The following is a 27,493-nucleotide window of genomic DNA, read 5'->3' as shown; positions in this document are numbered from 1 at the left end:
CCGACCCCACCTCCGCACCACGGGCCCCTGGTGGCTCCCCTCCCCCGGCTGGCAGCGGATAGTTCCCGCGTTTGTGGCGACCGCGGCTTTATGAGCCGTGGAGTCTCCCTTTGTGAGGCCACCCGGGTTCCGTGGCCCGCAGCCTGTGTCCGGGCAGATCCTTCCATTCTTCTGGGTGACGACGGTACCAAACGAGCGACGAGAGGTTTCCGTCCTGTACTGCCCTGCCTGGTGTGAGAGGTGAGATAGCGGGGTGGACGCTGGCCCTCAGACCAAGGGTACCCCAGCCAGCACACGGTCGCCGTGGTACCTCACGAGCTGGAAGGATCTGCCCACGGTGACACACAGTGAGACGGTCGAGGCGGTTCTAGGCTCCTCCGGAGAAAGCATGCTGATCGGAATGAGGAACTCGGGAGAACAGCTGGCCAGAGTCCTCAGGAACCAGTGCGGTGCTGGGACAATGCAGAGGGGACCGTGGCACCTAGGACCGGGACAGAACTTGGGGCCGTGGGCAGCAGCCCCTGCAGGAAGCTCTGAGAATGCTGGCTGTGGCCACGTCTGTGACGAGGGCAGTGTCCCTTGCTGGAGCCGGATAACCTATGGGGGTGGGTTGGGGTTGAAACAAGAGGTCTGAGTTGGAAAGGCCTCGGGTGCCGGCAGCCCCCAGAAATACTGACGTCTGGACCCAAAGTCACAAGTCTCTCCAGTCCCACGAGGGACACACACCTCTGGTCCTCAAACTCTGGAGCGGATCAACTGAGCTCTGGGAGGGAGGAAGGGAGGGAGGGGCCCCAGTTCAGAAGGTCCAATGTGACTTTGGAGTTGGCAGGACAGGACACAGACAGAATGGGGACGGGTGCCGGGCAGAGGGGACATCAAGGGCCCTATCAGGCGGCTAGAGGAATCCAGCAGTGCGGAGCGGGCTTGGGGGCGTGTGTCGGAGTGCAGCCGTCTGTTGTATCAGCGGCTTGTGTGTGGGCGTGTGTGTGTCGCCTTGGGTCACGAGGAAGGTGGGCACACTCCCTGGTGGCTCACTACTGTTACGTGCCCTGTGTGGTCAATGCTGACTGCTCTCCTTCTTATGCCCGGCGCCTCCTTGGTGCCGTCCCCTCACGGTGGCCGAGGCGTCCCTGGAGGATGGGGCACCGGGACACGCATGCACCCAACCCCTTAGGGAAGTCCTCAGCGTTGCTGTCCTCCTATCATTTCTGACGTTTGTCACTCGAACACGTGGGGCAGGATTGTGTCAAGGAGGGATCTGGGCATGCGTGTTTGGGCCCACGGAGGTGGGTGGACACGCTAAGCATCGTGTGGGCCACTTCAGGAGCAGCTCCCTGCACACTCAGCGTGTGTTTGTGGAAGCTGTCCCTGCGTATATTCCTAACGAGGCAATGCCTGGACTCCAGGCTCAGCGAGGTGGGCACGGGGCAGAGCCAGGAGATGATGTGAGCACAGGAAGAAAGGCGCTATCCCTGTTTTCTTTTCTTTTCTTTTTTTTTTTTCTGGATTGTTCTGATCTCACAGGAAATAAGAACTTTTTTTTTCTTTTTTTTTTTTTAATTTGAGAGTGACAGACACAGACAGAAAGACAGATAGAGGGAGAGAGAGAGAATGGGCGCGCCAGGGCTTCCAGCCTCTGCAAACGAACTCCAGACGCGTGCGCCCCCTTGTGCATCTGGCTAACGTGGGACCTGGGGAACCGAGCCTCGAACCGGGGTCCTTAGGCTTCACAGGCAAGCGCTTAACCGCTAAGCCATCTCTCCAGCCCCAAGAACTTTTTTTTTTCTTTGTTTGTTTGTTTTCCAAGGTAGGGTCTGTCTCTAGTCCAGGGTGACCTGGAATTCACTATGGAGTCCCAGGGTGGCCTCAAACTCACGGCAATCCTTCTACCTCTGCCTCCCGAGTGCTGGGATTAAAGGCGAGTACCACCACGTCCAGGTGTAAATCTACATTGCGTTTTAAAAGTTTATTAACTTGCGGCTGGGGCTCCATAGTGAATTCCAGGTCAGCCAGGTTTTAAATACTTTATATCTTGCGCATCTCTCCTGTGACCATTCAGCAGATGCAGATAAAATGTAAGCACATACATATTACTGCATTCCAATAAAACGTTAAAAATACAAAAAAAAGTTTATAAACTTGCATGAGAGAGAGAGAGAGAGAGAGAGAGAGAGAGGGAGAACAGGAGTGCCAGGGTCTCTAGCCACTGCAAACAAACTCCAGATGCAACGAACCACCATGTGCATCTGGTTACGTGGGTTCTGGGGAGTTGAACCTGGGTCTTTAGGCTTCACAGGCAAGCTCCTTAACCACTAAGCCATCTCTCCAGCCCTACATTTCTTTTTCATAATGTTCCTCTCTTGTCTAATGTTCTATTTCCTCTTCTTTGAATACTAAAGTTTTCTCCCGTGTTCTCTGCAAAAAACAAAACAAAAAAATTATTTCAAAGTAGGGTCTCACTCTAGCCCAGGCCTACCTGGAATTCACTCTGTAGTCTCAGGGTGGCCTTGAACTCTCGGCAATCCTCCTCCCTTTGCCCTCCTGAGTGCTGGGATTAAAGGCGTGCGCCGCCATGCCCCAGCTGAAATAAGAACTTGAAGTAGAAAGTTACACCTTGGTCCTTTCCACATACGTCAATGAGTGGGAAGAACATTTGAAGTTTTGTGAAAGGAGATGTTTGTCCCCTATGAGAGCAAGGAGGGAGAGGCGTCCCTCTTGTCCCGTGGAAGACCTCTCATCTCCAGTGAGCGCACACCTTTCTGGTCTTCCTCAGGTTCCCAGTTAGTCTCCGGAGAAGCCTTAACAGCACAGAGCTGGTCACTGGAGCGAGGAGCCTGTGACGCTATGCCAGGTACTTATCCTTGTAGCCTTGGCAAAGGGACTTGCCTCCCACCAGGGCCTGCAGTGCCCTCTGCCCATGCCGACGAGCCTGCCGTGGAGCGCTGGGCACACACCGTTGTCACCAATTGCAGCTTGCCTTCAGCCTCTGAGGATTTTTAACTTAATATAACGTGAGACGAATTTGCACCCTGCGTTTGATCGGAGGTAACTGTAGGAAGGTCAGCACCCCTTTCTCACAGTGCTCCTCAGACTTGGAGCAATTGCTGGAGTGATTCTCTGCAGAGCTGACTATTCTCAAACCTCCAAAGACCTCTCACAACTCCCCCCCCCCCTCCGCTTATCATTTACGAAGGTTTATCTTGAGTTCCAAATACTCTAAGAAGTCGAAAATGGCCAAGCACTCTACCTTGAGCCGCGCCCCAGCCCAAGGTCGGATTTTGTTTGTTTGTCTGTTTTGGTTTTTCGAGGTAGGGTCTCACTCTGGTCCAGGCTGACCTGGAATTAACTCTGTCATCTCAGGGTGGTCTCGAACTCACGGTGATCCTCCTACCTCTGCCTCCCGAGTGCTGGGATTAAAGGCGTGTGCCACCACGCCCGGCCCAAGGTCGGATTTTGTTTTGTGTGTGAGAGAGGCTTTGAGGTAGGGGCTCGCTGATCTGGATTTCACTGTGTGGTCTCGGTCTTCACCTCACAATCCTCTTACCTCTGCTTCCCGAGTGCGGGGACTAAAATTATTGTCGCAGTCAGGTTCACATTGCTGGTAGAAGTGACCCAACCAAGAACAGCTTGTGGAGAAAAAAAGAGGCTTATTTTGGCTTACAGGCTCAAGGGGGAAGCTCCATGATTGCAGGGGAAAACAATGGCATGAGCAGAGGGTGGACATCACCCCCTGGCCAACATAAGATGGACCATAGCAACATGAGAGTGTGCCAAACACTGGCAAGGGGACCCTGGCTATAACACAGCCTGGGCTAGTTAGTATGAGACCCTACCTCGAAAAACCAAAAAAAAAGCGTGTAATGCTAATACCATGTTTACGTACCATAGGCTGTAATCTACGTCTCATCTTTCTCTCTCTTATCTACACTTTCCAAATATAATCCTAAACCCTCCTGTGATGTTTCTCATATCCTCCACACAACTCCACTGTGGAAATTCTAAGAGTGCATGTGTCTTCAGGTTTTACTCTTTTTTTTTTTTTTACTTTTATAGTTTTTTAAAATTTTTATTAGCATTTTCCATGATTATAAAAAAATATCCCATGGTAATTCCCTCCCGCCCCCCCTACTTTCCCCTTTGAAATTCCATTCTCCATCATATTACCTCCCCATCTCAATCATTGTACTTACATATATACAATACCAACCTATTAAGTACCCTCTTCCCTTCCTTTCTCTTCCCTTTATGTCTCCTTCTTTTTTTTTATTTTTTATTTATTTATTTGAGAGCGACAGACACAGAAAGAAAGACAGATAGAGGGAGAGAGAGAATGGGCGCGCCAGGGCTTCCAGCCTCTGCAAACGAACTCCAGACGCGTGCGCCCCCTTGTGCATCTGGCTAACGTGGGACCTGGGGAACCGAGGCTCGAACCAGGGTCCTTAGGCTTCACAGGAAAGTGCTTAATCGCTAAGCCATCTCTCCAGCCCTATGTCTCCTTCTTAACTTACTGCTACTAAGTATTTGCCTTCTCAACTCTTTTTTTAAAGTTATTGTTTATTTATGAAACAGAAAGACACACACATATATACAGAGAGAGAGAGAGAGAGAGAGAGAGAGAGAGAATATGGGTGCACCAGGGCTTTCAGCCTCTGCCAACAAACTCCAGACGCATGTGCCCCATTGTGCATCTGGCTTACGTGGGTCCTGGGGAATTGAACTGAGGTCCCTTGGCTTTGCAGGCAAATGTCTTAACCTCTAAGCCATCTCTCCAGCCCCTTTAGGTTTTATCTTATGACCCCGTCTCTGCTGCTACAGTAACCCCTCCTGACCTGGCTGTGGTGGCTCCTCGATGGACCTTTCCAGAGAGTCATTCTGGTGTCACCACACACCTCTGCCAGCCAGCACGTCCACCCGGACTTCACGTGTTGTGGGAGGTCATGTGGGCACGTCCCCTCGTGTCTGATCCCTTCTGACTCCTCCTGACCCCTTGGTCTTTCTCACAGCCACAGAGCTCTCTGGACTCTCCAGGTGGCCTCCTGTCACTCAGGAAGCCGAAGCCTATGGCCCGTGCCCTTCTGGGGTCACCGGAGAGCACGAGGCTGGGGCAGGGACAGGGACACTCGGCTCACGAGGACTCGTTTTACTGTCAGGCTCACGTTCCACGTCCCTCTACCCCGAGCGATAGACTTGCTTCAGAAGCCCCTCCTTCAGAACATTCCTTCTGAGTCAGCGAAGGGCTTTCTGCAAGGCACAACGTGGCCCAGTCTTCTAAAGCTCTTCACGTTGGCTTGCAGCTCCCCACCCGCCCCCCGGCCCAAGTCCCACTGCACAGTGACCGTGGGCGTCTTTCACAGTCCCTGTCCACCTTTGCTGGGTCAGGAGGGGCCATCGAGCCACCGGGTCAGCTCAGACACCTGGAGGCCCGAGAGCTGCCTGGGGGCCAGGCTTCCCATTCTTGGGTAGGGATTTCCCCGTCCATCTATGGTGCGGTGGTGTCTCACCCTGCACTTGCGGAAATGTGCTGAAGAATTTTCTGCTGGGTGAAAAGCCAGCCTGTCCACTTGTCCTGAATTACCTCAGTTTCCCCTCCGCCCACTGCGGCACCGTGGCTGTGAAGGCTTTCTTCTAACAAGCCCCCGAGATCTGTTGCTAAGCAGCAGTTAGCAAAGGTCTCCCCCAAGAATGCCAGAACTTCTGGCTGTCCAGTTCCTGACGGGCATGCAGGTGGAACTGTCAGGTTCCTCATCCCACAGAGCACCCACAGCCTGTTTCACAAGCCTCAGTTGCCCTGATGTGGATGGGTGTCTGCTGGCCGTGGATCTCCGGTGGGCTCCAGTCAACCATACCCATCTTCCTTGTGGGCATCAGCACTTGGCCTGGTCTTGGTGCCCTCCTTGTTGATGGCAGGTGATGCCGCAGGTGACCGATGCCTCCTCCCCCCAATGTCCTTTGTCTCGTAGATGGGCATCTGTGGAATGAACTGGAACCGGGTGCTCCCAGAAGCTGGGGACGCCAACAAGAAGAAGACTGTGCCACCCCGCCTGTCCAGGGTCAATGGCTGGACACCGCCCCTGCACATCTTCCAGGCCATATCCTGGTCGACCTTACTGCTCTTGTCATTTGTGGCCTTCGGAATGTTTCTTCCCCTCCTGCCTGGTGTCTGGAAGCACGTTGCCTACGCTGTATCCTTTGTGATGGCGCGACGGGCCCTTGGGCTGCCTGAGTCCTAGAAGTGGAAGGGGGTCTTCTGAAGGTCTGAGAAAGAGAGAGGCAGACAGGTGCCAGGGCTCCACCATGCCTACATGATGGGCTCTGTCCCTGCCCAGCCCTGGCCCGCCTGTCCCCATGGTTTCCGGCATGGCTCGTGCTCCAGGTTCATCTCCTCTGCTGGGGACGGAGGGGTCTGCTGGACCTCAGGTGGTGGGGAAGGGGCTGGAAATGGTGACGCAGGGGAAGGGACGCAGCGGCGGGCTTCAATCATCTCAGCTTTTCCCCCCAGTGTGCACAGAGGCCCTTCTGTGTTGTGGCGCAGAGAGAAGCCACTTTTCAGTAAGCAAGAACATCAGAAGTCGTCTGAGCCCTTATCTGGCTGCCACCTACCCACAGCCCTGTCATCCCTCTCCCACAGAGCCTCAGTGCTGGCTCCTAGAGCCTCCTAGATATGCCCTTCGGATATGGTGCCCCAGGATGAGGGAGAGGCCTGCATCTCTCTCACTTCCTTGTGGTATCAGAGGGTCCCTGTCACCCAGTTGACCTCGACATCTGTTTTAGTCTATTCATTATTTTTTTATTTTAGAGTGAAAGAGAGGGCACGCCAGGGCCTCCAGCCACTGCAAATGAACTCCAGACGCGTGCGCCACCTTGTGCATCTGGCTTTACAGGGGTCCTGGGGACTCGAACCTGGGTCCTTTGGCTTTGCCGGCAAGCGCCTTAACCACTAAGCCATCTCTCCAGCCCTTGGGTCCGTTCTTGCTCGGTCTGTCTTGCAACTTCAGCTCCTGTTTGGATAGTGGTCTGAGGTCAGCATGACGGGCCGCAGACAATGGCTTCATGCCCGACTGCCTGTCTCACACGCAGACTGGAGTGGGCAGTAGCATCTGCTTCTAGGAGAAGCTTTTTTTAAAAAAATATATGCTTTATTTATTTGAGAGAGAGAAAGAGGTAAAGAGGGAGAGAGAGAGAGAGAGGGAGAGGATGGGTGCGCCAGGGCCTCCAGCCCCTGCAAAGGAACTCCAGACACATGCGCCTCCTTGTGCATCTGGCTTACGTGGGTCCTGGGGAATTGATCCGGGATCCTTTGGCTTTGCAGGCAAGCGCCTTAACCGCTCAGCCATCTCTCCAGCCCTTAACAGACTTTTCTTTTTTAAAATATACTTTTTATTTATTTCCAAGAGACGCTTTTGTCAAGGCCCAGATCCTTCCCAGTCTCACCAGAGCAGAGCGGTAGGCGTCTGAGCCGGGGCAGGTCGCAGCCTTGCGTAGACATAGGTGGGAGCTCAGGCGTCACCTGAGGAGGGGACAGGAACGTGCGGCCTGTGTGCCCCGCTCCACAGACACGTAGCCCACTGCCAGCTCCGCTCCCTCCCTTCCTCCCGTGGGGTGCAGGATGTCCTCGGAGGCCCAACTCACCAGACCCAGCACGCGTCCCATAGACCCTGTTGTGCCCTCATGAGATTCCAGCATTCTTGGATTTTGTCACTGGCCTGTCGGGCATCCACTTTGGCCCTCTCTCCAGGCCCTCCGCCCCACTCACATCTATCTGAGAAGCCGCCACCAGCCCCAGAGCCCTGAAACCTCTGGAATAGAGAGCTCAAGGGCCGTGTTGACGTGCTTTTGCCTTTTGTTCTGGCTCCTGAGCCGTCCGCCAGCACCTGAGATGTTCACCACTGGTAAGGTTTTGTCCGTCCCCACCCTGGCAGCGTAGCTGGTGCCAGGGAAAAGATATTTTTGTCCCCCCCCCCCAGGCCCACGGACATATGGGCCCTTAGACCACATGGGTGCATCCATTCCCCTTTCTTTGGTCCATGGACTCTTCCTCGCCCCTCCGAACGTCTAAATAAAAAATAAAAAAAATGTAAAAATGTGGGCTGGAGACTTGGCTTAGCAGGTAAGGTGCCTGCCTGCAAAGCCAAAGGACTCAGGTTCGACTCCCCAGGCCCCACATTTTAAGCCAGATGCACAAGTTGGCACATGCGTCTAAAGTTTGTTCGCAGTAGCTGGAGGCCCTGGCACATCCATTTTTTCTCTATCTCCTTCTCCCTCTTTTTCTATCTCTCCCTCTCTTTCTGCATTTCTCTCTCCCAAATAAATGAATGAATTTTTAAAAAAAAAATGTAAAAAGAAAGAAAAAAGAGCAGTGCTGATGGTCCCTGTGTGTTTTTCAGCCTCTTGGCATCCTGGGCCCCATGCGTAATGGGGGACAGGAGGGTGTTACTCTTGCCCACAGTGACCCCACGGCTCACACCATGCAGTCCAAGACAGGGTACCCTCACTAAATGGTGATTCTTTCATCTCCCAGACTTCATCTGAAAGTTCTCTAACAACGTCCCATGGGTCCTTGATAGGAATTTGCTTGTTTGTTTGATTTTCTTGTTTCAAGGGGGGCTGACTCGGGATTCACTATGCAGTCTCAGGGTGGCCTCAAACTCACGGCAGTCCTCCTACCTCTGCCTCCCGAGCACTGGGATTAAAGGCGTGTGCCACCGCGTTTGGAGCACCACGTTTGTAATTACAAACCCAGAATCTATTCTGGGTGAATGATCCCAGGGTGGTGCCCATCTGCCGATGCCATGGCTACAGCGTTTCTGAGGCGTCCGGTAAACACCTTGCTGCCCGTCCGACTGACAGAAAAGCATTAGCAGAAGTTTACACTCGTGTGTTTTATTTTATTTTATTTATTTGAGAGAGTGAGGCAGGTAGAGAAAGAATGGGCATGCCAGGGCCCCCACTCCAGACACATGCGCCACCTTGTGCATCTGGCTTAACGTGGGTCCTGGGGTATTGAACCTGGGTCCTTAGGTTTCTCAGGCAAGCACCTTAGCCGCTGAGCCATCTCACCAGCCTTCTTTGTGCAGGTCTTGTGCATGGATAGGTGTGTTGAATGGCATGGGCGGACCTGCCGTTTGACCTCCACAGCCTAGAAAGGACAGCTTGAGCTCATCTGCCATGCCTGTCCCTGGCCGGTGGACACATTGTCGCCGATGTCTCTCTGTCTTCTGTCCCCGTTTGATAAGGGCCGTGACCCTATTAGATCAAGTCGTTTCCAATGACCTCATTTGCCTTGGTCATTTTTGACTCTGTTTACGAGCAAGGTCCGTTTATACTGGGGGACTCTGCATGTGGCCGTGTTGTAACCGGACCATTTTCTGTCCTCTTTTGACCTCTAATTTGTCCCTGGGTCTTTTCAGGAGGGCTCTGAGTTTCTCATTTCATATCTCGTCTGGTTTCTTCCTGGAACCCCGGTCCCCCTACCCTCAGTGGTTCCCAGAGGCTTTCTGCAGATTTCCTTTCTTTTTGTTGTTTATTTTTATTTATTTGAGAGTGACAGACAGAGAGAGGGAACCTCCTGCCACTGCAAACGAACTCCAGATGCATGCTCCATCTTGTGCATCTGGCTAACGTGAGTCCTGGGGAATCGAGCCTCGAACCGGGCTCCTTAGGCTTCACAGGCAAGTGCTGTCTCCAGCCCTGCAGATTTCCTTTTGCATCCTTTCGTCCGCCCGTCCCGGCCTCGCTCTGGTCTCTGGTGAGGGCTCGTGGCACTATGCATGGCCACTAGAGGGCACCAGCCACACGTGGCTCCGGCAAGGCGTCCCGCGGGGCTGCGCAGGAGGGTGAACTAACTGGTCAGGGTCCAGATCCGAAACAGTGCACGGCTTGGCTGTGACAAAGACCGGAGGGAAACCAGGTTCAGAGCAAAGGCTTGAACCTCCTTGTGGCACAGAAGAGAAGGCCCGGCACACTAGTGGTCCGTGGTCCGTGATGGTCCTGCCCCGTCCCTGTGTCAAGGGAAGAGACCATGGCTCAGTTGATAAGATCCGCTGCAAGTTCCCGGGCACTTTATTTAACCGCGGAAATCGCTGTGAGTCCTGCACTGGACCAGAGGCGATGCTAATGTGGAGGCAGCCTAGCGTAGCATCAGGAGGTGTGCCTTCCGCTGCTGTGGTAACCCTGGGACTTGCCCGGCCCTGGAGGACCCACGTGCCCCGGCCGTACCCCCAGAATGTTGGGCGACTCTCTTCTTCCTGCGGAAATGAGGGACGGGGGAGAGGTCACCCGTGTTAGGAGCCTGAGGAGGGTGGCGTCCCGGCCTGGCTCCCTTCCTCTGTTTATTTACTAAACACAGATTGTTGCTAGGGAATGTTCCAGCCAGCTGCGGGTCTCACTGGCTCCCAGATGGAAACTTCCAGAGGGAGCTGGAAGGCGGCCTCCGTGGAGGGAGGCCTCGCCCTGTTCCTTTCACCCTTTGCTATCCAACAGAGACGGCTCACGTGAAGGACAAGTCAAAGACCAAGGAAGTTTCTATTCTGGGCTCCCACTTGGGGAATGTCACCCCAGAGTGTAGCAGGGGAGTTGGCCAACCAGGCTCACCTGGGGCAAAATGAAGTACAAGAATGTCACCCATATAGTTCCTATGGGTGGCAGGGTGGACCATGGGCGGCACCAAATTTGCTGGCCAAAGTGTCACCTGGGCAAGCATTGGACGGGAGGGCTTGGCGAAAGGCGTTACCTACTGTCGGCCTCATGGGAAGGTACTGTGACCCCAGGGTCCTCATGGGAGTGGAGCCCTATTGTTTCAGGTCGATGCTTTCAAAGGGAGGCCTTCTGGCTGTCCTGTAGAACCTGGGCCCGACCCACCCTGAGCACCTCCATTTTGCAGCTGTGGTCTCCCCACAATGGGCTTGTGTCCGGGGAGTCCCCAGCCATAGGGCTGTTGGTGAGGACAGTCGATGTTGGTGACTTGGCATTTGAGGCTGTCACAGACTGTGGTGGCAAAGGGCCTGGAGGTGAGCTCAGTAGTGCCCCCCCCCCGGGGTCTCCATGTGCCCACCACGTTCTGGTTACAGAAGGTTGACTCCAGGGCCAGGGGCGTGCACTAGATTGCATGATTAGGCTGTCCTCAGCCCGGCCCTTACCCACCAACGTCCCGGGTTCTAGACGCCGCGCAAACGGGTGATGCATCCGCCCTCGGTTCAGCCTCGGGGGACGGGGGCAGTTGCCGGGAGACGCAGCCACCGTTTACAGTGCACAGAGCAGATCGGGCGGGCTCCGCCCCGGCGCGGTGGGTTCTGACGAAGGGCCTTGGGAACCTGTCCTGCCCTCCGGATCTGGCAAAGCGTGTTCGCCCAGAGCCTGGCTGGGCGTTCCCCGCCCCCCGCCGCCCATTTCTGCGCACACTGTCCAGCCTCTCATGCCACAGTCCTGTTCAGCTGGTCTTTCTCACAGTCACCTCTGTGTTCTGAGCCCCATGCCCAGCCCTGTGCCCATGCCCGGTGCCTAAAGCCCCGGCCAGCTTGGGCTTGGAAGACAGAGGGAGCAAGACAGGACCTGCACCCAGGTTTGGGTGTTAGGAGTCAGCCAGTGCCTCTTGCAGCCTGCCATGCGTCACTGTTTCTTTGTGGATCCTCATCAGGGGAACCCCAGCACCTTTGCACAAAGCTCAACCCCTAACCATGCAGGGTGGCTCCGTGACGGGGAAGGGGCTTCTGTTTGGGGTCAACCATTCTTTGGTCAACTTTTCGGTCAGCATCACTGTGGAGCCGCTACCGTGAATATTCGGCCTTTGTGCCACTTGGACACAGGACAGCCCGTTTTTGGCACAAGCTTAGATCCTATTGTGCAGGATCCGAGTGGCTTCCCCTAGATGGCTTACCAAGACCAAACAGCTGGGGAGGGGGGAAGGGAGCCCCTAGGCTTGTCATCGCCTTCTATTTGTTTACCTGTGGGGCAGAGATGGAGGGCACCCGATGGCCCACGCTAACCTGTGGTCCTGCAAGAACATGTCTTCCTCACCAGGGGACAGAGACCCTCTTCCCAGGGCTACGTAGAACCCAGCTGGACAGATCCTCGGGGAGCCTATGAGTCTGAGGGTCCCTGAAGGTGGAGCCCCAACTCGAGCAAAGGTTGGGGGAACCCCCCCCCTTTATGGTCATCAGGCCTTTGTTTGTGTTTCTGACAAATACCCCTTTCCTTTGCACGGTGGCTCTGGAGGCTGTCCGCTGTTGGCAGGACCCACGTGGCCCGAGCTGGGTCCACCTGCCGCTGCCTGAGGCCTCTCCCCGCCTGGGGGACACCCACGACCGGGTAGATGGCTGTGGGCCTCGGAGGCCATTGTTTCCGGGTGGGAAGTGAGTCTCGGCCACGGCCCTCACACTGGTCACGTGAAGGATTTCAGGGACAGGCCTCCGATGTGTTCAGTGCTTCAGCTGAACGCACGTAGAAAGGAGCGGCTGAGGGTCCGTCCTTTGTCCGTATTGCTGTCTGTCTTACCAGGGACCCCGTCCAGCAGGCTCAGGGCTGTGTGTTCCTTAACGCCCACCCCCCCCCCCAGGTGTTGGGTGGTCTGCTCACCTTCCACGTCATTGTGCACCTGGTTGCCACCTCCACCGACCCAGCTGAAGACATGGTCCGACTCACCAAGAACTACTCGGAGCCCGTGCCCATCTTCGACCGAACCAAACACACCCACGTCATCCAGAACGAGTATTGCCACCTGTGTGAACTCATGGTGTGAGTGCCCGCGCTGGGCGTCCCCAAGGGCCACAGCCACCTGCAGGGGCTCGGCTGCAGAACCCCCTCGGCCCCCACGCGGTGGCCTGGCCCGGCCTTCCGCGGCTGGGCTGTGCCCAGTTCGGGTTGGCACACTGTGGGTGGTACGTACCCCCAGTCCCAGCTCCACAGGGAAAAGCCATGCCTTATGCAGCCCCCCGTGCCTTGTTTCCTTGGGGGTGAAGAGCTGCGGCTGGCTGTGTCATTCTAAGGGTGTCCCTATGTTGGGGGTGGGGTCAGAGCATCTAATCCTGGATGACCCCCGCCCCATGTCCCCAAACTGGCAGTAGGGAAAGATTTCAGCCAATGCCTGGTGGGGTCCAGGGCCCAAGGAGGGGAGCCCACCACATTGCCGATCGGGAAGTCCCTGTGGGGTGCAGGATGAACTCCTCCAATCTCAGCTTCTGCCCAGTCCTACCCAGTACCTGAGACTCGCTACAGGAAGGCCAGCGTTCTCCTTCAGGGAGCACCGCCCACGGGGCATAGGTTCCTCTCCCTTGAAGGGCTGGCCGTGTCCTCCGTCCAGGTCTGTAGCGTCCTATCTGTCCCCAGGTGAAGGCCTCAGCAGTCCGTTCCCTGTCAGACGCCCAGTGTCTATGGTACCCTTGGAGTCAGTGCACCATTCCCATTCCCCTCCCCCCGATTTCCCTCTCAGGAGCCCAAACACCAAACACTGCATCTCGTGCAACAAGTGTGTGTCCGGCTTTGACCACCACTGCAAGTGGCTGAACAACTGTGTGGGCAAGAGAAACTACATGTGAGGAGGCACGGGCACAAGGCTGTGGGCTGGACCTTGTGGGTGACAGGGTTGCGGGGGTGGGGGGCGCACACCCTGGTTCCCAGAGCTCAGTGCCCATGTCCTGCTCCGTTCTGACATGGATTTGGCGGAACTGCCCCCGAGTTTGTGGGTCAAATTCACACTCACCAAAGCCCGTTCGTCGCGAAAGATCCCATCATGGCATGTCAGGGGACAGAGCTGGCTGAGCCCCCTGAACTTGCTCTGTCGGACCCGTGCGCCTTCTCAATGCTAAGGCCGCCAACCCGAGAGCAGCGATCTGACCCTGGGCTACAGAAGCCGTCTCAAGGCACTGCCCACAGTCGGGGGGGGGGGGGCTGCAGAAACCGATGTGAGAGCCCACGTCGTCCATCGGTCTGTTCCAAAGACGGACGGGAAGAATGCAATAGCTCCCTCCACGCGGCGCCTGTGGGCGATTTGTCACCATGGTGCTGGCACTGAGGGGATCATGGCAGGGGATCTGTCCCACGGCCCCATCAAGTACCTCCCTTTGTCCGGCTGGTAAAATGCTGCCAGGTGCCTTGTAGGGAGGCAGGTTGGGGCAGTGAGGGTGCAGGTCACCCACAAGCGGGCAGAGGGCAGGGACAGGTCTGTCGCTTCAGGAGAAAGTGTGCTTGCTGTGGCGTTCACAGCTGGCCTTTGTGTGGGGGAAGGTGGGGCCAGACGAGAGCAAGAGGGTGATAGGTGCTGCCCGGTCTCACCAAGGCAGGGCTGAGCCCCGGCCTCTGTCACTTCATCCCGCAGGGGTCGAGAGGCTGAGAGGGAACAGTGACCTGGTAAATGCGATTGCCATCCCCCAAAACTGAGCGGCAGAGAGCTGGGGGGAAGGAAAGGGGGGAAGTGAGGACAAGTCGAGTCTGGGGAGACAGTGAAGGAATGAGAGGCTGTGGCATCTGAAAGAGCTGGCCACGCCCAGGAAATGCTCACCGGAAGACAAGGCTCTTCCCAGTTGATGGGCTTTCTGCTCTGCTATCTTTTGTTTTAAAATCTATTTATTTATTTGAGAGAAAAGCGGGGCAGGGGAGAGAGAGAGAGATTGGGCATGCCAGGGCCTTCGGCCACTGCAAGCAAACTCCTGATGCGCGTGCCACCCTGTACATCTGGTTTAGGTGGGTCCTGGGGAATTGAACCATGGTCCTTTGGCTTTGCAAGCGAGTGCCTTTACTGCTAATATTTACTTTTATATTTTATATGATCTGAAGAGAAACCAGAGCATTACTTTTATATTTTAATATTTATTTTTATTCATTTATTTATTACATACACACAGAGAGAGAGAGAGAGAGAATGGGCACACCAGGGCCTCTAGCCATTGCAAACGAACTCCAGACACATGTGCCCCCCCCATGCATCTGGCTTACGTGGGCACTGGGGAATCGAACTGGGGTCCTTAGGCTTTGCAGGCAAGCGCCTTAACCGCTGAGCCATCTCTCCAGCGCTCGGCTCTTCTATCTTACCGTCAGGGTCACTGTTCGGAGACACCAGAATGGAAGAAGTAGAGGGAGGGCTCACGTGGGAGGCTGTGGGGACTGTGGCACGTGCCTTCTGTCATCAGAGTCCAGCACCTACCTGGAGTGCATGAACGAAGTGGGCCAAAGTACACAGGGAAGGAAGGGCCGCAGAAACTCCCGTGGGGGTGCCCACGCCACACCCGTGGGGACCACGTGGCCCTGAACTGCACGCTTGGCCTGTCCTGCGTGGCCTCATGCTTACTCACCTCTCTCTGTCTCTCTCTGTCCCCACTGCCGTGGCCCAGGGTTTTCTTCTTCACCGTGGCATCAGCCGTGGGTAGCCTGATCATCGTCATCGTCATCTTGCTGTACATTGTCATCCAGCACTTTGTCAACCCCCACCAGCTCCGCACAGACCCCCGGTATAAAGGTAACCGCTGCCGCCTGGCGTCCTGGGCCGAGTGTTCAGACTTCCGGTGTCACCCTTCAGTCTCTGGGTCCCTCACCCTCTAGCCAGCCTGGGCACCAAGACACATTGGACCCTGTGAGCCTCGTGAATGGAACGGGCAGGGTCTTGTCTTGCAGGAAGGTAGCTGGCTGTAGGACAAGGAACAGTGTAAGGGTCGCTAGACGGAGCTTCAGGGCTCTGGGGGACAGCTGAGCAATGTGCCAACCAAATGAGCTCAGGAGGCCAGGCCATGGGTACGGACATCGGCATGGAGCAAGAGGGGCTAAGCCAACTGTGGTCGCCAAGATGTGCCCACCTGCCCACACAGACCGGAGATGGTACCTTATTTGAAGAAACGGTCTTTGGGCATATGAGGAGCCCACCCCGGATCACCCAGGTGCCCTAATCCAATGACAAGTGCCCATGGAGGAGACAAGGAGGTGTGGACACACAAAGCCCACGTGGGGACAGAGGCTGGGCAGCACAGCTTCAAGCGCAGGAGGACCTGTGGTCCCCCGACCCTGAATTGCGAAGGGCAGGAAGGACCCCACTCTGGAGCCCGGCGGGGGGGTGGGCAGGCAGCTATGCCCACTCTATAATTTCATGTGGTGGGAAGATGAGTGTCTTTTCCACATGTTGTTGGCTTATGGTCATTTGTCATAACAGCCCCAGGACACTGACGTGGGAAGCTCCTCTGCTGGTTTTCCTGCACCCAGGGAAGGGCTAGTCCATTTCTGCTCCAAGAATTACAGGAGTCCCCCTGACCCCTGTGACAGGAAAGTGTAGGCCTCTCATGTCACTTACCCTCTTATCCTACAATATCCCGCATGACAGAATGTGCTTTTAATTCTTTTTTTTAAATAATTTTTTAAAAATTATTTATTTATTTATTTGAGAGCAACAGACACAGAGAGAAAGACAGATAGAGGGAGAGAGAGAGAATGGGCGCGCCGGGGATTCCAGCCTCTGCAAACGAACTCCAGACGCGTGCGCCCCCCTTGTGCATCTGGCTAACGTGGGACCTGGGGAACCGAGCCTCGAACTGGGGTCCTTAGGCTTCACAGGCAAGTGCTTAACCACTAAGCCATCTCTCCAGCCCATAATTCTTAAAAAATTTTGTGTGTGTGTGTGTGTGTGTGTGTGTGCGCGAGAGAGAGAGAGAGAGAGAGAGAAGCAGATATATAGAGAAAGTGGGCACGCCAGGGTTGCAAGCCACTGCAAACGAACTCCAAACGCATTTGTCACCTTGTGTATCTGGCTTACATGGCTCCTGGGGAATTGAACCTGGGTCTTTAGGCTTCATAGGCAAGTGCCTTAACTGCTAAGCCATTTCTCCAGCCCCAGAATGTTCTTTTTGTTTAAACTTAATTAATTTATTTATTTGAGAGAGAGACAGACAGAATGGGTGCACCCGGGCTTCCAGCCACTGCAAATGAATTCCAGATGCATGCGCCCCCTTGTACATCTGGCTTACGTGGGTCCTGGGGAATTGAACCGAGGTCCTTTGGCTTTGCAGGCAAAGGCCTTAACCACTAAGCCATCCCTTCAGCCCCCCGAGAATGTCCTTTAAGAAAGAGCTTTGTGGGGCTGGAGGGATGGCTTAGCAGGTTTTCAAGGCACTTGCTTACCAGCGTGCTGGCCCCAGTTCGGTTCCCCAGTGCCCACGTAAAGCTGAGTGCCTAGTGACACAAGTGTCTATAGTCGCAACCCACCTATGGCAGTGGGAGGGGAAGCCAGGAGACTCCGGAAGTTCACGAGCCAGTGAGATCGGCGCACACACGGTGGCAAAGACAAGAGGGAACGCCCTGTCTCTAGCAAGGCAGAGGGAGAGAACAAACGCCCTGAGGTTCTCCTCAGACCTCCATGCGGGCACTGTGCCGTGCGTTCACACTCACATGCATACCGCACACACATTTGCACACACACTCATGCATCATAAAGAAGAAAGGGTGGGCAGGGAGCTGGAGAGATGGCTTAGTGGTTAAGGTGCTTGCCCGCAAAGCCGAAGGACCCAGGTTCAACTCCCCCAGGACCCACGTAAGCCAGATGCACAAGGGGACGCGTGTGCCTGGAGTTCATTTGCAGCAGCTGGATGCTCTGGTGTGCCCGTTCTCTCTCTCTCTCCTTCCTCTGCTTGTTTCTCTCAAATAAATAAAATAAAACAAAAAAAGAATGCTGTGGGTTCCTTCTGGAAGGCCACAGCCCCCACTTCCCTTATAACCCACCCAGGGCTTCTTGATGCTTTTGAGCACTTTCTAGAAGCCACCATCATGTCCTCTTCGTGGGCAGCACAACATCTTCCTAGAACTATCGCCATGCTGACTGGGCCTCTGTCTTGGGTGGGGTGTGAGGAGAATGAAAGGAAGGAGGGGGCTGGAGAGATGGCTTAGCGGTTAAGCGCTTGCCTGTGAAGCCTAAGGACCCCGGTTCGAGGCTCGGTTCCCCAGGTCCCACATTAGCCAGATGCACAAGGGGGCGCACGCGTCTGGAGTTCGTTTGCAGAGGCTGGAAGCCCTGGCGCGCCCATTCTCTCTCTCTCTCTCTCCCTCTGTCTGTCTTCCTCTCTGTGTCTGTCGCTCTCAAATAAATAAATAAAAAATTAAAAAAAAAAAAAAAAAGAAAGAAAGGAAGGAGGCTCCAGGCCCAGGCTGAGCCTGCGGACCAGGATCTCCGATGTAGTTCCTGGAGACAAGACACATCCCTCTGGGGAGCACTGGCTCCATGTGGGCTCCCCAGGTGTGGGGGGCGACTCGCTGCTCCGACAGAGGACACCACAGGAGTTAGTGATCTGAGCCCAGCAGCCCGTGGGCTGGTGTGTTCATCAAGCTGCCTGTGGATTTGTACACATAGTCCAGCCCAGCCCAGCCCCAAAAGCCATGTGTGTCTCTCCCCTTTTCAACTGGCCTGCCCAGAAGCCCATTCCAGAAAAAGCCAAGCACCCTCCGAGAATGTGCCGCAAGGGCAACATGTGTCGCCGGGAGCTGGGCATCTGCTGTTCTGCCACACAGGCCTTAGGGATCTCTCAGTCCTGCTTGGGTTTTGAAGGCCATGGTTGAACCCTGGCCAAGAGATTTGCCAACGGGACTTGGTGCTTGTGGTCTCCGTGAGGTGGCTAGTCCAGGGCACAGGGCTGAGGCTCAGCGGAAGAGCGGGCGGTGGCAGGAAGGTCTTCATTCTGTGTCCCGGGATTCACGCGCTTCTCCAAAGCATCGGCTTGGGCAAGTGCAGATCGCAATGGCAGCTACAGCCGCTGGGGGCCGTAGGACTCACGGTGGGACCGGACCCCCGTCGGCCAGGAGGTCTCCCTTAGCTGGCTGTCCTGGGCCACTCCGCAAAGCTCGGTCCCTCGGCTCAACCTGACCGCAAGTGCCGCCGGGTGGACAGACGCCGGGTGGACGTGCCTCTTGGTGTCTCCGCAGAAGTGAAGTCGGACAACATCTGGCTGCTCTTCCTTCCGCTGTGGCCCGTGGAGGTGAGGACCCCCGTGGTCCTTTCCATCATCGCGCCCGTCCTGCTGCTGGCTCTCATCAGCCTGCTGATGCTGGGGCGTCTGCTGCTCATCCACATCTACCTGAGTACGTATCTCCCCCAGCCCTGCCCCTTGCTTTTACCTGTCCCGAGGCAGGTGGTGTCCTGGGCAGCCTTGCCTCAATAGGCTCATAGGAAAAAAAAAAAGGAAAAAACCCAGAGTGGTGGCGCACGCCTTTAATCCTAGCTCTCGGGAGGCAGGGGTGGGAGGATTGCCCCTAAGTCTGAGGCCAGCCTGGGATTACGTAGTGAATTCCAGGTCAACCCCGGGCCAGAGTGAGAGCCTACCTCGAAAAAATAAAAATAGCCGGGCGTGGTGGCGCACGCCTTTAATCCTAGCACTGTGAAGGCAGAGGTAGGAGGATCGCTGTGAGTTCGAGGCCACCCTGAGACTACATAGTGAATTCCAGGTCAGCCTCAGCTAGAGTGAGATCCTACTTTGAAAACAAAACAAAACAAAACAAAAATTTTTTTTTAGCCCATGATCCAAGGCCTGCAGAGAACACAGGAGAAGACTTTAGTATTCAGAGAAGAGGAAATAGAACATTAGACAAGAGCAGAACATTATGAAATAGAAATGTAGGGCTGGAGAGATGGCTTAGTGGTTAAGGAGCTTGCCTGCGAAGCCTAAGGACCCAGGTTCAACTCCCCAGAGCTCATGTAACCAGATGCACATGGTGGTGCGTTGTATCTGGAATTTGTTTGTAGTGGCTAGAGGCCCTGGTGCTCCTGTTCTCTCTCTTTCTCACTCTCTCTTTCTCTCATGCACATTAATAAACTTAAAAAAAGTGATGTAGATTTACCCCTGGGCATGGTGGCGCATGCCTTTAATCCCAGCACTAGGGAGACAGAGGTAGGAAAATCGCCATGAGTTTGAGGCCACCCTGAGACTACAGAGTGAATTCCAGCTCAGTCTGGGCTAGAGCAAGACCCTACCTCTAAAAAGTAAACCAAAGGGCTGGAGGGATGGCTTAGCAGTTAAGGCATTTGCCTGCAAAACCAAAGGACCCAGGTTCGATTCCCCAGGACCCACGTTAGCCAGATGCAGAAGGAGGCACACGTGCCTGGAATTTGTTTGCAGTGGCTGGAGGCCCTGGCGTGCCCCCACGCCCTCTTTCTCTGTCAAATAAATAAATAAATAAATAAATAAATAAATAAATAAATAAATAAAAATATTTAAAAACCAAACCAAAAGGAAGAAGAAGTGTATGTAGATTTATACACAAGATCAGAAGGATTAGGTTCGGAAAGGATTTAGAAAGGCACCAGGTAGAAATTGTAACCATGACAAGTCTTCAGCTCGATGGACAAGTTTCCCTCGGCCCGGAGCTGAAGGAGGATCGGCACCCACAGCTGTGTTGAGCGGGGGAGGGGCGCGCTTGCGGGGAAAGCCTGTCTGTGGGAGTTGGAGCCGCTTCCTTCTCTGTGTGGGCCGAGGGCGTTGGCCATGAAGCCTCTTTGGTCCCTGACAGGGGTGCCCTGGGCAGCATCCTCAGTGGATGTCCCAAAACGAGGGCAGCGGGGCCACTCCTGTAGATACTGGTTCCTTGCAGCCTTATCCCTACCTTGAGGGTGCTGGAAGCCAGGCGAGGCTCTGCAGAGATGCTACCTGCAGCTATGCTTGACAGAGTGAACTCCCTCGGAGAAGCACCCCGGCCCCGATCGCCGTCACAGGCTCCCCCAAGCAGGGTCACCCCAAACTCACAAATGTGCTTCTTCACACTAGGGTTTTGTTGTTGTTGTTTGTTTGTTTGTTCTTTTGTTTTTTGAGGTAGGGTCTCCCTCTAGCCCAGGCTGAGCTGGAATTCACTATGTGGTCTCAGGGTGGCCTTGAACTCATGGTGATCCTCCTACCTCTGCCTCCCGACTGCTGGGATTAAAGGTGCGCCACCACGCCCAGCTTTTACACTTGTTTTTAATTTTTTTTGTTTTATTTTTATTTTTTAATTTATTTTTATTTTTTTGGTTTTTCAAGGTAGGGTCTCACTCTGGCCCGGGCTGACCTGGAATTCACTATGTAGTCTCAGGGTGGCCTCGAACTCACGGCGATCCTCCTACCTCTGCCTCCCGAGTGCTAGGATGAAAGGCGTGCGCCACCACGCCCAGCATATTTTAATTTATTTACTTGAGAGTGACAGAGAGAGAAAGAGGCAGAGAGAGAGAGAGAGAAACAGAGGGGGTAAGTGGGGAGAATGGGTGCGCCAGGGCTTCCAGCCACTGCAAAGGAACTCCAGACGCGTGTGCCCCCTTGTGCATCTGGCTAATGTGGGTCCTGCGGAATCGAGCCTTGAACCAGGGTCCTTTGGCTTCACAGGCAAGCACTTAACCACTAAGCCATCTCTCCAGCCCTACACTTGTTTTTAAAACCTTATGTTTATTATTTTATTAGAGAGAGACAGGGAAGAGAGAGAGAGAGAGAATGGACATGCTAGGGCTTTCAGCCACTGAAAATGAACTCTAGACACATGTGCCATTTTGTGCATCTGCATTTGAGGGTCCTGGGGAATCGAACCTGAGTCCTTTGGCTTTGCAGGCATGCACCTTAAAAGCTAAGCCATCTCTCCAGCCCTGCACTTGTTTTTTTGTTTTTTGTTTTTCTAAAGTAGGGTCTTGCTCTTGCCCAGGCTGACCTGGAATTCATTATGCAGTCTCAAGGTGTCCTCAAACTCATGGTGATCCTCTTACCTCTGCCTTCCAAGTGCTGGGATTAAAGGTGTGCACCACCATGCTCAGCTTTTACCCTTGTTTTTAAAATTTTTTTTGTTTATTTTTTATTTATTTGAGAGTGACAGACAGAGAGAAAGAGGCAGAGAGAAAGAGAGAGAGGGAATGGGTGCACCAGGGCCTCCAGCCCTTGCAAATGAACTCCAGACACATGCGCCCCCTTGTGCATCTGGCTAACATGGGTCCCGGGGAATCGAGCCTCGAACCGGGGTCCTTAGGTTTCACAGGCAAGTGCTTAACCTCTAAGCCATCTCTCCAGCCCAACACTTGTTTTAAAAACTTTTTAAAAAAATTATTTATTAGGGAGAGATTGGGAGAGAGAGAGAGAGAGAGAGAGAGAGAGACAATGGCCACGCCATGACTTCCAGCCACTGTAAACAAGCTCCAGACATATGCGCCATTTTGTGCATCTACATTTGTGGGTCCTGGGGAATCAAACCTGGGTCCTTTGGCTTTGCAGGCAAGCTCCTTAACCACAGAGCCATCTCTCCAGCCCCACACTTGTCTTTTGACCTAAATCTTGTGATGACTGTTGTCTTGCTTTAGGCTTACATTTTATTGTTTTAACGAAAGCTCAGCGAAGACCACTGGATTTAATCATGCGGGTGAATTTCTGAGTTATGTTTCCAGATTTTAGTTAGGAACATCCCAATACACTCTTACACAGATGCTTAGATGTGTATGGAGTGGAATAGAACCCAACTTTTAGACCAAAGGCGACAGTGGCCATCTTTCTCCCAGAATGCCACAGGCTGCCTTGTCTGTAATAAGACCTAAAGATGCCTCCTATTCCATGTTAGGGAAACCCTGGGGAATGCGCCATCTTTTGGGGGTTACTTTACAACCCTCCACTAGTTTTATAATCAGGAATTTGAAACCAGATCATTACTTTCTAGGCTTTGTGAGAAATTTCCGTCATGTTTAAATGCTTTCAGATTTACCTGCAGCTCTGTCTTTCCTGGAGTCTGACCCCCGTCTGGAACTCACCTCTCTCTTTATCCACATTTTGCTCTTTCTGCCTTTGGAGTTAGGGTGAGCAGGAAGGGGCTATGCCAGTTCTCCCTGTGGGAGGCACATACCCCAGGCAGTGCAGATTCAAGGACACAACAGGGAGTTCTTGTTAGGCAAAGCACACTTACCCATGTGCCAGGCTTTGTGCCCGTGAAAACATCCCAGCACTGCTGGGGGAGCCGCCAGGACCCCACGGGTGAGGTGTGGAGTCGTCCGCGTTCTGGAGGAGAAGGGAACGGAGATGATGAGACGTGGTTTGCATGTAACTCGGGCTGGAAGTGGGGGCCGGGCGTAGCTGATGGCTGTCGGACGACGCGGCATGAGCAAGGACTCGAGCTGGGGAGTCTCGGGGTGCTGGCCCCGGACAGTGAGCATCCCTGAGTGCTGCTGGCCTCTGCTCAGAGCTGGGTAGAAGTCGTCTGGATGGGAATGTGGCCCCTGGAATGCGCAAGACGCCGTGGTCCACCTTGTACCAGCTGTTCTATATGTATGTAAGACACTTGGCATCAAGGACCCAGGAGTGGGCAGCTGTCCCCACCTGTCAGAGACAAGGTCCCAGGAATACACAGCCCACACGTGAGGCAGCCTGGGCTAACGCTTCCGAGCCCAGCATTGGCACCATCCTCATTACTACATTCAACATCCCAGGAGGACCAACAGGCTGGGTACATTCTTTGCCGTTCATTCAGGCTGAGGAGGAGCCCAGAGACACGCTGACAGCATCTGGAGCCTTCTAGAAGCTCAAAGACCCTTTGAAGACTCGGAGTCCCCCGAGTGAGAGGTCATGCCTCAATATGTCAGGGGCATGTGACACTGTTGGCATTCGTTCATAGAACCAACCTCTGAACAGGGACGGTGCATTCTCCGAGGGCGTGCAGTTCCCAAGAGTCAGCCGATGGGGTCACGATGGCTACCATGACCTCTGCCATCTTTTTGCCACCACGCCCGACCTCTCAAAACAGAGCCTGGGACGCAGATCTGCTACACGAGACTCTTCAGGACTGGAGAGAGCGAACGGGGCTCACAAGATTCAAGGCCCGGCGGGCATTTGATGGCGCATTCCCCAGGGTTTCCCTAGTGGTGCCTTCACGTGGCTCAGTCAACACAGAGCCCAGCTGGAGAGCCCAGGCTGCACACGGGGCACCAGTGCCACACTGAGGAATGGGGGAAAGTACAGTGCAGAGCGTCCTCACTAGATCCCCAACGCCTGGCAGTGGGCCCACATGCCACCTGGACGCAGGCTAAGAGGAAGGCCTGGCGCAGGCCAGTAGCTATAGCAATCCTGACTTGACTCCCGGGTCAACTGGGGCTGTGGGACTGAGGTTTCTGGAATTCCTTTGTCACCCCAGCTTTGCAGTGTAGATGACTCACACCCACTTTAAAAAAATATTTAATTAATTTATTTATTTGACAGAAAGAGAGAGAGGGAATGGGTGCACGAATAAACTCCAGATGCATGCGCCATCGTGTGCATCTGGCTTAGGTGGGTCCCGAGAATTGAACCTGGGCCTTTAGGCTTTGCAGGCAAGCGCCTTAACCACTAAGCCATCTCTCCACCCCTCACGACGCACTTTCCGTTGACTCCAAGACCTGTGACCCTGTACCCATCTTGTTCCTGCTGCTACTGTCGCCAGGCCCGTCAGGGATGGTTCTCCATGCTGGCATCTTAGCAGTGGGCTAAGATGACCAAGAGAGTGCCGCTCAGCCCCTGTGCTGCGGAGGAGTGACGGCTCCGAGTCCCCAGCAAGCCATTTCTCTCCCAGAACGCTGACAGTGACTTGTCTTCCTCTGTCTTCTCCAGAAGCATCAATATGACAGATCAAGCCGTTTGGCCAAGAAGCGTGGTCCTGGCCAAGGTGACTCTGCAGGCTGGCTCCTCTGAAGCTGGAGCCCTCTGAATCGAATGTGTGTGTGTGTGTGTGTGTGTGTGTGTGTGTGTGTGTGTGTGTGTGTGGTTGGCTGCCCTTCTGGACTCTTTCTCTTAAATTTATTTTTATTGTCTTACTTTGTTTATTTATTTTTTCTCAATTATTTTTAAAATTTATTTATTTGAGAGTGACAGACATAGGGAGAAAGACAGATAGAGGGAGAGAGAGAGAATGGGCGCGCCAGGGCTTCCAGCCACTGCAAACAAACTCCAGACATGTGAGCCCCCTTGTGCATCTGGCTAACGTGGGACCTGGGGAACTGAGCCTCGAACCGGGGTCCTTAGGCTTCACAGGCAAGCGCTTAACCGCTAAGCCATCTCTCCAGCCCTTTTCTCAATTTTTATTAACATTTTCCATGATTATAAAAAGTATCCCATGTAATGCCCTCTCTCCCCCCACTTTCCCCTTTGAAACTCCACTCTCCATCATACCCCCTCCCCATCTCAATCAGGCTCTCTTTTATTTTGATGTCATCATCTTTTCCTCCTCTCATGATGGTCTTGTGTAGGTAGTGTCAGGCACTGTGAGGTCATGGAGATCCAGGCCATTTTGTGTCTGGAGGGAGCATGTTGTAAGGAGTCCTACCCTTCCTTTGGCTCTTACGTTCTTTCCGCCACCTCTTCCGCGTTAGACCCTGAGCCTTGGAAGGTGTGATTGAGATGTTACTTGGTATTCAAGTCACTTCTTTCCAGCACTATGATAACTTCTGAGTCGTCCCAAGGTCACTGCCATCTGAAAAGAGTAGATTCTCTACCCAAAGTGAGAATAGCATTAATATAAGGGTATAAATATTAACAGAAGTGCTTACTGGGCAGTTTGGTAAGCATAGTATATACATTTATCCAGACATCAGCAGATGTTATATATACCCCTAGGGCTCATGACTGCCCCTGTTTTAAGTTTTCAGTATCAGGGATGTATTCCCTCCCTTAGAGCGGGCCTCCAGTCCAATTAGAGGCCAGTTGTTTTCCACCATGACAGATGTGCCACTATTGTACCCGTTGGCTCATTTGGCCTGACTGGCCAGTGATAAGGCTTGTAGTGTCCACTGTTGAGTATCTTCACTGGTGGTATCTCTTTCTCCCATTGAAGTGCGTGCAGCATGGCTTCTTCCAGCTTCCTGTCAGCCTCCTGGACTCTTGCTTGGGTAGCTGCTCAGTTGGGCTGGAACCTTATTGCCTGTGCCAGGCTGCAGGATGTCTGTCCTCACTGTCCCGCGCGCAACCCATAGAGTGTTCACCGAGAGTCCCTTGATGACCCCCACGGGAGCGAGGTGCCGAACTCCGTGAAGACGAGGCAGGAGCCACACGCTTGCTGGAGCCGGCTGTTGGCAACCTGGTCTCACGGAAGGACCCGGGGATATTCGTCACTCATCACCTGGTGTAGATGACATTTGTACAAACCCAGGCCACAAGGGCTGTGTCAACACGCACGTAAGCTAGGGAAGGTCTACAGGTTCACCCTGACCCGGTGGGGGCTCAGGAGGCTGGCACATGCCCCAGTGGACCTAGAGAGATGCGCACCCAACCGGATCCTCACAGGACCTCTGGGGAGGGGGTGGCGCACCCCATCTGCTGCTTGAGCTGCAAATAGGGCTGTGGGTGGCCACTCAGCTCCCCAGAAGCACTTGCAAACCACCTGTTCCCACATGTGTTCATTTTGAGAAGAGCTATAAGAGTCAGGGCCCTGGCTCCCTGGGAGCAGAGACTGAGATGGGGCCCAGAGCCCTTCCGTACAGATGCTGCTCTTTTCTCTATGCGTGCGTCACACTTTCTTGCGATCACCCAGGTTCTCCCGTCGAGTGGGACAGCCAGAGCCTCAGGCTGAGCTGGAGCCGCTTGACATGCCTCACATCCATTACGTCTCTGTCCGCTCTGAGCACAGCACCTAGGGGTGGTAGGTCCGCCCAGGGCCCCCCCCCCCGGCACTCTGATCAGCGGGGCTTTCTTGTGTCCTCAACTGGCCACCACCCTGCAGATGAGGGGCCACTTGAACCCTCAGAACAAGGTGGACCTTCTTGGGCTTCCCCTGGCCGCCTACGGCCACCGTGCTTCAGGGGCGGTGGCGGCGACGTCACAGCCCAGCTGCCCTGTGACTCCTCACAGCAGTGCTGGCTTGGGGACTTGCTTTGGGACCGATCGGCTCCTAAAGGGCTCTGCTTGCCTGGCCTGATGTACTGGCTCCCTGTCCTGGCTTTGGGGCAGTGGGTCTGTGAGGCCAGGGCACTGGCTTCCTGCCATAGCGGGCTGTGTAGGGGTGCTGTGTGTGGGTATCTGGTGACCCTGCCCTTTCCTTTTCTTAACTTTTAAAATATGCATATATAATATATATAACACATATAAATATAATATATAAAACATTTTATATATACATAAAATTTATTTTATTGTTAGAGAGAGAATGAGAATGCCAGGACCTCTAGCCACTGCAAATGAACTCCAGCTGCATATTGCACCATGTGCATCTGGCTCATGCGGGTCCTGTAGCCTCGAACCTAGGTCCTTTGGCTTTGCAGGCAAGCACCTTAACCACTAGGCCACCTCTCCAGCCCCTGTCCTCTTCTGTTCTCCTCTTTCCAGGGGCCAAGAACATGAGCACCTTTGACTACATAATGCAGGACCATCTCAAGAAGAATGTAGGCTCAGCAGACCAGAAAAAGGCGTCTTCGGGGACGAAAGTGACCTTTCAAAAGGTATGGCTGTCCAGCTACGTCATGATCACGGGGGGCATGGGGGGCTGGGGCTGGCGTTCAGGCGCTTCCTGCACAAAGAACTCGAGGCCATACCCTGAGCTGTTGAAACCGCCTGGGGACTCTGGAAGCGTGTGTAGCGTGTGGTAG

General features: G+C 54.2%; 1 protein-coding gene across 1 annotated transcript; it reads left to right on the top strand.

The window, feature by feature from the left end:
• The first annotated feature begins 400 nt into the window (after positions 1–400).
• LOC101616059 (palmitoyltransferase ZDHHC11) lies at positions 401–27,493 on the top strand. The gene is given in 7 exon segments (XM_012950550.2): positions 401–605; positions 5,908–6,182; positions 12,551–12,729; positions 13,424–13,525; positions 15,321–15,445; positions 18,883–19,038; positions 27,234–27,493. Coding segments are annotated over 7 exon segments (1,302 nt in total).

The sequence above is a fragment of the Jaculus jaculus genome, chromosome 20, assembly GCF_020740685.1.
Source record: "Jaculus jaculus isolate mJacJac1 chromosome 20, mJacJac1.mat.Y.cur, whole genome shotgun sequence".
NCBI classification, from domain to species: domain Eukaryota; kingdom Metazoa; phylum Chordata; class Mammalia; order Rodentia; family Dipodidae; genus Jaculus; species Jaculus jaculus.
Note: the sequence above shows the minus strand (reverse complement) of the source record. Positions and strands in the feature narration are given on the sequence as shown.